Raw genomic sequence first — 10781 nt, 5'->3', positions numbered from 1 at the left:
AGTCGGCTATTATGGTTTGTTTGGAAGCGTATGCCCCTGGAATTCGATATACTCCTCCTAGAGAATTCAACCAATCGCCACGAAACTCGGTCAGCATGAAGTCAAGACATTGAGGATGAAAAGTTGCCAGGGGATTTTTGATATCTCGAACGGTTTGGCCGTGGCGAGGAAACGAATTTATGGCGAATAAAGGAAACAGGAAGTGTGTTATAACTTCTGCATACATTAACTGATCTTGATGAAACTTCAGCAGTGTGTTCGTTGTAAGAGCCCGATCACATGGATGTGACTATTGTGAGTCAAAGTTATAGCGCCACCAACTGGCAGCAGGAAGTGTGTCACTTCCTAAAGGCTTTGAAATCACCCTCTTATTTTTACCCAATTTGCTTCAAACTTTATGTGTATAATGTAGACACACGGCAGATGTAGACCTGAGAAAGGATTATTGATATCTTAGATACTGTTGCCGTGGCAACGCATCAAACTTTATTATTCTTTGTTGATGCTTTTGAGACTCTTAACATACTTGAAATTGCATGAAACCCGACAGACACATCACATTTATTAGACAGTAGACATGTGCAGAGTTTCAGAAACGGGCGTGGTGAGGGGCTCAGTAGCGCCACCTTTTGTCAAAAGTGGGGGGATTGATTTTATCTACAGTAATAAAAATCGGTATGTGTATTGTGCTCCTCCAGCCAGACAACTTTCTAATTTACACTCAATAGCTCCAACCAACAGGAAGTCAGATATTTTGGTTTGAAAATTGTCATTTTATGTCTCTCTCTCTCTGAGCCTACGTCTATGTGTGTGTGTGTGTGTGTCTGTGAGTGTGGGGAGGGGGAGGGGGGCTAGATTAACCATTTGACTGCTGTGTGGTTTGGCCTGCATTAAAAAAGAAAAAAAAATGTCTTACGCCTTGTATTTTTTAAATAAGTTGTATTAATAAGTAAAGGCATATAACCAGTTGAATTGTAGTGCATTGAAAATAGTTTTATATAATTAGTTTATTAATTAAATTAACTTGGTCAGAAAATTTGGTCCATAAATCAAACACACTTGCATGTAATATTATGAAACTCTGTACACATATAGATCTCATCGGGCCAAACAACTTTAAGCCAGCCCAACAGGAAGTGGGCTATTTTGGTCTTAATGTGGATGTTTTGCAAAACCAGGCTCTACATTTTTACCCACTCCTCTTAAGTGGTTTATTTTATTCCCACCAAACTTTTTCAACATGATGAAAATACATTAAAGAAGCATAATTGTGAATATCTATTGAATATCTCTAATTGTTTTGCTATGGCGAGGGATTAAAGTCATGTAAAAAAAAATAAACACTAAAAGCCTCATATCTTCTAAAAATTTAATTATACACCATTTATTTCTAGATAAAATTATACAAATATCAGAACTAAACCCATTTTATTCTTGTTTTCAATTTAAGAATAATGTACAAGTTTAAAAACAGCCAGGATGCACTATTCAGTTAAAAAATAAATATATCAAATAATACATAGGGCTATACTGCCCTCTTGTGTTCAAAATCAGGTAGGCCTGTTGTATTTAAATATAGGTAGCTGCTATGTGACTCCGAGAATTTTTTCTCACCGGTTATTTGACGTGTAACACCGGGGGCTTTTATATCGCTAAGTTAAAAGTGAAAGTAAAGTAAGGACATTTATAGTGGTGACGCTCACAGTGCGCTCGAATGAATTTCTATGGAAGTAGAAATGAAAAAACGTTCGCTCTGTTTTGCTCGCTCGTCGCCATGGAGGCGCACCGTAATGAATGCCACTGCAGCCGCATACTTTTTAGTGTCACTTTAAAATTAGTGCAATATCGGGGGCCAATTGCTTGAATTGTGAGTTCAATAGTCTATTATTTTTCACGGAAAACACAACAACAAAAGAGTACAATGATAGATTCGCTTAAATAGGCGCTTTTACATAAAATAGCCTATTCCGTCATCATCTTTTCAGTCAGCTCTTCACTCTCGTGATTAATGAAATTTGACTCCTGTTGCTGATATTTGCTGCAACTTTCGTTCTGCTCACAATTTAGTAAGCAAACACGCTTCAAATGTGTTTTTATTTTATTTTTGTGTGTATTTATGTGTGTATATATATATATATAGCTTATGTTTCAAATATGAGTTAATTAACAATCGTTTGAAAGAATGATACTTTTAAACATATCACTAAGCCGTCATAAGGTGTCGCCAGGCGACCGTCTTAATGAGCGAGTCATTGATTCATTTGTTCGAACGATTCGTTCGAACGGCTGAGTCATTCATGAATGAGACAGATTATGGATTGGTCATTGAATCTTTGAGTCAACCGATTCGTTCAAAATGCTGAATCATTCAGTAATGAGAAAACACGTTGCTGTGAGATGCTCGATGGTTCTGCTGTGATCTTTGTTTAACTAGTTTCACTGCTGAAACAGAAAAAAGTCAATATTGCATATAAAATGTAAGTGATTTGACTTGTGTGTGTGTGTGTGTGTGTGTGTGTGTGTGTGTGTGTGTGTGTGTGTGTGTGTGTGTGTGTGTGTGTGTGTGTGTGTGTGTGTGTGTGTGTGTGTGTGTGTGTGTGTGTGTGTGTGTGTGTATGATTGTGTCTGTTACTTTTTGGATATAAATCTTTTTATATAAAAAAAAATAGGCATACAACCCATATATTTTAAATGTATTGTTTGCTTTAAATTACATTAAGATTTGTATGTTTGGTAATTGAACCTGAATGAATTTTAAATGAATGTGCTATATTTCAGAGTTTTCCTTAAAATTTGACCTAACACTAACTTTATTCTCATCTGAATGATAGATTATTTATTTCTGTATAAAATAAAAAAGAGATTTTGGTTGGGTGACAGTTGTAGTTTACAGTTTGACAAAAGCACAATGTTGTGTTTTATTGCGATTGTTCACAAATATAAGTAAACACTTATGAGATAGATGTTTATGGATTGATTGGTCATTGAATCTTTGAGTCAACCGATTCGTTCAAAATGCTGAATCATTCAGTAATGAGAACACGTTGCTGTGAGATGCGCGATGGTTCTGCTGTGATCTTTGTTTAACTATTTTCGCTGCTGAAACAGAAAAAAAGTCAATATTGCATCTAAAATGTAAGTGATTTGACTTGTGTGTGTGTGTGTGTGATTGTGTGTGTGATTGTGTTTGTTACAGTGATAAGAGTTTAACCCTTGTTAAACTTTAGACCTTGTCTTTTTGGATATATATCTTTTTATATTAAAAAATAGTCATACAACCCATATATTTTAAATGTATTGTTTGCTTTAAATTACATTAAGATTGTATGTTTGGTAATCGAACCTAAATGAATTTTACATGAATGTGCTATATTTCAGATCATATATTTGTTTTCCTTAAAATTTGAACTAACACTAACTTTATTCTCATCTGAATGATAGATTATTTATTTCTGTATAAAATAAAAACACCTTTGATTTTTCTTTTTTAATCAATGTAGAATGTGTAACTGAAAAAATAAACAGATTAGGGCTCTGTTTGATGACAAGAAATGAAAACCAATGCGATATGATGAATGTCCAAAAGATGGCTCCCACAGACTGTTTTTAAATAGGATTGTTTGATATTTTTTGCTTTTAAACTGTGTGTGTGTGTGTGTGTGTGTGTGTGTGTGTAAGAGATTTTGGTTGGGTGACAGTTGTAGTTTACAGTTTGACAAGAGTTTATAGTTTGACAAAAGCACAATGTTGTGTTTTATTGCGAGTGTACACAAATATAAGCAAACACTTTGCAGTTTGAATAATGTCCTGTATGAACAAAAGGACGGAGTATGTCTTTATGTCTACATTGTTCAATTACGCCACACACACACACACACACACACAAACACTACTTTTCTAATCAGATCAGGCAAGTAATATTCTGTCTTGTCTCTTAAAAAAACAATATATATATATTTATGTATATATATATATATATATATATATATGTATATGTGTGTGTGTGTGTGTATATATATATATAAATATAGCTGCGAGCAGCGTGAAAGGGCCATAGCCGGCGGCACCGCCACCCCGGTTATAGCGCCACCAACTGGCAGCAGGAAGTCTGTCACTTTCAAAAAGCTTTGAAATCACCTGATTGCTTCAAACTTCACTACTATGATGTAAACACACGGCAGATGTAGACCTGGATGTAGACCTGACCTTTCAGAAGGTTGCTCTCGCATACTTTGTGGTTGACATGTGCCCTCAATGCACACTTTTGCAGAGCCCACACTGATACAAGCTCTACAGCACACTTCTTTTCGACAGTCAAAGCAGGGTTACGTTTTTGCACGTCGTGCACAATAACCCTAAAGGCACCAGGGTGGCGGTGCCACCGGCTTTATATATATATATATATATATATATATATATATATATATATGAATATAGCTGCGAGCAGCGATGAAGGGCCAAAGCCGGCGGCACCGCCACTCCGGTGCCTTTAGGTAACTAAAGGCACCGGGGTTGCGGTGCCACCGGCTTGGGCCCGTAATCGCTGCTCGCAGCTATATTTGAAATTGAATTTGGTGTAGGGCTTTAGGAATAGGGACAAATGTCCCAATAAGGCAGCATCCATTTATGATTTTAATAAATCTAAACACATATACTGAATATGTTGTTATTATTGCATACTGTTTTATAATATGCTACAATACACTGAGGTGCAAATAGTATCTGTCACTATTTGCAATAAGTAGAAATAGGATCACACATCTATCGCTGTTTACACTTAGTATAAAGTGTTTTTAAAGAAAATACGGTAACACTTTTCTTAAAACCTTTATATATTATGAATTATAAAAATATTATCAATACATTAATAATGCTTTGTAATGCACCTTATAATGCATTGTATGGTCTTATGAATAATCGTAAGCACAGTTATAATGCATTAATGCTTATCTATTTATTGTTACACCTTTAGAAAGTATAATACAACCAATTTCAGATATAACAAGAAAAAATATGCAAATATTAAAATGCATTTTAACTTTGATTACATTTATTTATGAAAATACAATGCATTATAACATACATTATGAATACATTTATAGTGCATTATACATAAATGGGCGGTTTCCCCGACAGCTTAATCTGAAACAGATTAAGTACAGATTACTAACATCTGAACTAAAATAAACAAGATTAATTCAAAACAAACTGTGCCAATCTGATTTAACACAATCAAGGTTGCCTGTAAAACATGGAATGAACCAAGAAAAGCTTAAAATTGCATGGAACTAAGAAAATCCAAGGAAAACAATGGCAGCAGAAAAAAAGTCTGCCATCAAAAAACTTTACGGAACAAGACAAAACTATTTTAAGGCAAATAGCAAAGAAAAACAGCACACATCAGCTGTGGAATCAAAGACAAAAGAATTCAAAAGAACACACATCTACAAAAACAGGCAGAAGAACTGCAAATAAAGATACTGACCAGTTTAGATGAATTACTGACAGGAGTAATTGAGAGCCGGCAACCTTTGAAGAACATACCAGATGATGACCATGATCTCCTGGAAGAAGACTAGAGCTCCTTCAGGACTAAATTAAGGCTTAAATTAAACCTATCAGGAGGTTTATATATATATATAGCTCTAGTCTTCCTCCAGGAAATCAGCTTAATAAAAACTATAGACTAGACTGAGTCTAGAACTATTTAAAACCATGACAGAGCAGATTTCTTTTTATCTGGTTTAAAGGGCCATTTTAGGACGATGCTTAACCTCTGTCCGAGAACAAAAAATAAAATAACAACTCGCTCACTCGTAAAATAAACAACTCACTAAACAACCTGATCATGTCCGAATAAAACTTGAACACATGCCGACGTACTTCTGGCTAATGTAGTTCTAATGTAGTTGTCACAACAAGTTTTTGTCGGTTCTTGGTTTGAGCCTTGTTTGTGAAGGTTTTCGGTTCCTGTGATTTTTGAGTTCCTGTTCCCTGTGTTTATTTCCTGTTTCAGTTTGTTTCCATAGTCACTGATTAGTTTCCTTATTAAATCATTGTGTTCTTCTGTGTCTAGTTTAGTTGCTCATTTCTAATGTGTATATATAGCCTGTGTTTCTGTTTTTTCTTTTGTCGGTTATAGTCTTTGTTTTTGCAAAGCTGTGACACTGTGTTTGTTTCTCTCATATCTGTTCGGATTATCTCATTTTGATTTATTAAAACTTCTGCAAAAGATCCCCATTTCAGTTCTCCTCCTTCCCAACCTGCACAGTTACAGTAGTATATACATTTTTAAAAATTAAGAAAATGTATGTATCCTTTATTTTATCAAGATAGTTTCATTGAGATATAAAATCTCTTTTTTAAGGGAGTCCTGGCCAAAATGGCAGCACAAAAAGTTTCACATAAAAAAAATTATAATAACAAATACATAAAATACAACACAAAATCAACAATGCATTAATAAAATTTTATCCAGCACTCAAAAACTGTGCGTGTGCGTCTTAACAATGGTGCGAGTCAAACCTCTGTATTTGACAATGCTGAAATTAAGTCACTCGCTGTGTTTGGCTAAACGTCGAAGAGAATTCTCACGCTCATTGTTTGCCACTAGTAGTGTAGCATGGTTATGCAAAGAGTGAAAATAAGACCATGGAACTCTCTTATTATCGTGCTTTACCAGCGACAACAGGAGAATCAGTACTTGTACTGCTGAAGCAGTGTAAAAGGTCTGAAGTCAGAAAGTCTGACAAAGGCAAAAAAAAAAAATAGAAAGACGTAGAAAATTAGAGTAAACAGCGATATGGCATAAGAAAGTGAAAGTGGGCCTTACCTTACGTGTAGACCACTCGCTACACTTAGATCGCTTGACTGGTTTAATTGTAACTTACATTAAACTGAGAGACGCTTAAGCTGATCCACATACTGTAGATGGAAATATAATGCCTTAATACCATTTCACTGTAATACCTAATGCTTAAAATAGCCTAATTAATTTGGTTTTAGTAGGGTAAACTTAAATTAAACAAATTAGTTCAATCAAATTAACTTTTAGAGTATTTAGAACTTTCTTTTACTTTTGAGTTGACAAAACTGACACATTTTATGTAATCTGAATTGTTTCATTGTTTTGCGTTTTAAGAACTTGCTAATGCTATCAAAGCATTGTGTCACCAATTAGCAAGGTATATTTATTAAATTTTCTAGTTAAAGCTAACCAAGTTTCTACTATTACAAATATTTAAATTGAGATTACATGATAATTTTAAGTTTACTCAAATATTTCAAGTTAAGAGTAATTAAAATGTATGCGTACAAGCTAAAAAATCTGCCAGTTCTGCTTAAACTTTGAATTTCTTAACAGATTACCTCAAATGTTTTGAGTTTTGCCAACTTATTCAGGTTTACAGTGTAGAGAACTGAACACTCTGGCTATAACACCTATAACCATGACAAAATCACTGTAAGACTGATCTCAAGTGGCTTTTTGTTTTTATTAAGTAGCAGCAAAAACAATATGGTAAGGACAACACTGTTCAAGAAATATTTAAATTTCCTTACAATAATACAATTCCTAATTACAATAATAACAATAAATATAATAACAATAAATAATTGTTGTGACATGTAATATTTCTCATTAGCCTAACGTTTTATTTTTGATACATAAAATGTATAGAAATCTGCTGATGTGTGGCCAAAGGTGTGCATATAGATATTTTTCAATGATTTTTAACATGGTTTATCCAAATAAATGTAGTAACAGTTTATTTTATAGTTGCTTTTCTTTCTTTCATCTCCATGTCTCTATGCATTTGTGTTAATTTCAGGATGCCCAAATCGAGAGGGAAAAATCTATATACAACATCTCTGGTGGCTGCACTGTGCTTGTAGTTGTCTTCCTGCTGGGAAAACTATTTGTTGCCAATGCTGGAGATAGCAGGTAAGACATATTTGAGATATTTATACACATGTATGTACAGGTTTGATAATTTCCATAAATATATTTCCATGTAAATATATATGTGTGTGCGTGCGCGTGCATGCGTGCGTGTGTGTGTTTTTTTTTACCCCTCAGAGCCATTATAATCAGAAATGGAGAGATAATTCCTATGTCCACAGAGTTCACCCCTGAGTCAGAGAGACAAAGACTTCAGTTCCTTGTAAGTTGCAATGCCATTCACTCTTTGGAAACAGTTTATACATCAAGGAGACAAAATTCTTTGACATAAGTGGGGAGGAAAAAGTTAACTTCTAATAAACCTTTACAGAATGCTGATCTGATCCAATGTGAACTAAGAAAGTATGAAGTTATGTTTACCAGACCGATAACTGGAGCCATTGACTTCCATAGTAGGAAAAAATATATACTGTGGAAGTCAATGGCTCCAGTTAAAAGTCTGGTCACTGACATTCTTCAAAATATCTTCTTTTGTGTTCAGCAGAAGAAAGAAATTCATGCAGGTTTGAAACAAATTGAGGGTGAGTATATGATGACAGAATTTTCATTTTAAAGTGAACTATCCCTTTAATGGCCACTGAGACTCCCACTCTTTGTCTCAATGATAATGTAAAGGTTTAACCAATCTAGTCAGGCTGACTGGATTAGCATCTCAAGGCTCCGAATAACTGCTATGCTGATGAGATCAGGCCTGAAGAATTTCCTGTAACCAGCTGAATCTTGCATTTCCATTTGCTTTGTTTCAGTGTCTCCACCTCTATGTAACCCACCCCCTTTTTTTGAAATGTATAAGAATAGTTCTGTATTTTAGTTAGCCAGACTATTCTTGAGATGACTACAGCGACGCAATAAAGAACTTCTTCGTGAAAGATACCTCAAAGTCTCCTGGTCTGTTGCGTGGAAGAAAAACTTCACTACAGATGGTGCCCTGTGACCCGGATAGAGACTGAATCACCTTAATCCAGATTGAAACTTCAAGCAACAAAGATTTCCAGAACTGAATCTTGAAACTTCAAGCAACAAAGATTTCCAGAACTGAATCTTGAAACTTCAAGCAACAAAGATTTCAACAAAGAATTAACATTTCTGACTGAGTTTTCCAGACGGAATCCTTTCCGTATAAACAACGATTTGGTGAGTTTCACTCTATTCAAAGAACCGCTGCAGACCAGTAAAACCAGAATATCCTCTGTGCTGTCAGAGAAGAGTTATCAAACAGCTGTAGAATTTGATTAACTCAAGTTATCCTTTAAAAGTTGTCTTTTAAAGATGAAAGTATATCCTCTGTTCAGGCAGGGAAGTTTTAACATTACGTGTTAAAAAATATCCTCTGTTGTCAGGCAGGGACAGGGGCGCTGCTAAGGATTTTGGGCCCCATGAAAAGAATCTTGACAGGGCCCCCAACACAGCTGAGACTTTTTTCATATTAATTCAAATAAAATCATGCGCTTTTATGGTATTTTGACTATCATTCTCATATATTTAAGTCAATCAGACAATTGAACTCCATCCCATGTCCTCACCCGTAATTTGTCCTCTGTAATACAAAGCCGTGCACCCGCTGCACCCTGCTCTATCGAAACGTGCTAACTTGTCGAAAAATGCTACCGTATGACCTGGGGCCTCATGTACAAAGCGTGCGTACGCCATAGCTGTCAACATTGAATATTGAAAATAAGGGAGATTTCCCGGAATCCATCCCCAACCCAGATAGCACAAGTCTATTTGATGTGATGTTTACATCTGGAAGACGTATTTTTAAGAGTGTTTGCTCATCTGGAATACGTCTATATAATAGGACGTTTCCTGTCAGATATCAAATAGACGTTTAGAAGTTGTCAGTTTAACATGCATTCTAAATCATTACATCTTAAAGACATCTTCTAAACGTCTATTTGACATCTGACAGGAAACGTCCAATAGACGTATTGCAGATGAGCAAACACTCTTAAAAATACGTCTTCCAGATGTAAACATCACATCAAATAGACTTGTGCTATCTGGGAAAATAAGGTTTTTTTTTTTACACGATTCTTAACCACAAAGAGAGAGAAAGTGTGTATGAGAGAGAAAGAGACAGTGTGTCATTTAAAAAAAAAAAATCATAGAGAATGTTTAAATACTAATATCAGCTTACGGGGGAAACGGAGGCGAAGTTAGTTGGTGCTTCGGAGGCTGAGATGATTGGGAGAGGTCCGTGCACCTTTACCGATCAGAGCGCGCGCTGACACGGAGTAAAGCCTTGTTTATTCTCGACGCGTCCGCACGAGCACTGCAAAAGTGACAAGTTCGGTGCGCAAGACCGGCAAGACCTCATTTTGCTTAGCTGTGTGCACAGCTTTTTTGTAACAGCGCGCGGCACCGCATCCGAGGATGAACGACTTCAAGCCGAATCTGTCCGAGCTTGTACGTCTCACACAATCAGAGCGTAAAAATACGTTGCCTGGATACAATTTGGGCGGACTGAACCATTTTATGATAATCGAGAGGGGGAGAGGGGCCCACGGACGTTTGTGTTTCCTAAACAAATAAAAATTTTGACACCAGGAAACAGCAAATAGAATAATTTAAAGTTAATAATTTTTACTATCAAATATATTTTTTTAGCACCACAATTTTATTGAGGGCTTCTCTGGGCCCCCTCTTAGTCATGGGCCCCGAGAATCGTCATCGTTTACCCCCCCCCCTTTACAGCGCCCCTGGGCAGGGAAGATTAGTATTATTTGCTAATTATTTGTTTTTTGTTATTTTGTGGTGTTACCCTCTAAAAAAATTCTTTTAGAGAGGAAAGTTTGATCCTCTGTTTCAGGCAGGGAAGAGT

General features: G+C 35.7%; 1 protein-coding gene across 1 annotated transcript in view; it reads left to right on the top strand.

Annotated features, from left to right (window-relative positions):
- The window catches only part of LOC130092505 (protein phosphatase 1H-like), a 119053-nt gene that overhangs the window by 70484 nt on the left and 37788 nt on the right, over positions 1-10781 (top strand). Inside the window, exons 5-6 of the mRNA XM_056260376.1 lie at positions 7830-7942; positions 8078-8162. Of these exons, the coding sequence (XP_056116351.1) occupies positions 7830-7942; positions 8078-8162 (198 nt within the window). The remainder of the gene's footprint in view (positions 1-7829; positions 7943-8077; positions 8163-10781) is intronic.

The sequence above is a fragment of the Rhinichthys klamathensis genome, unplaced genomic scaffold (assembly GCF_029890125.1).
Source record: "Rhinichthys klamathensis goyatoka isolate OS25496 unplaced genomic scaffold, OSU_Roscu_1.1 h1tg000176l_1, whole genome shotgun sequence".
Lineage (NCBI taxonomy): Eukaryota > Metazoa > Chordata > Actinopteri > Cypriniformes > Leuciscidae > Rhinichthys > Rhinichthys klamathensis.
This window is presented reverse-complemented; position numbering and strand designations above follow the sequence as displayed.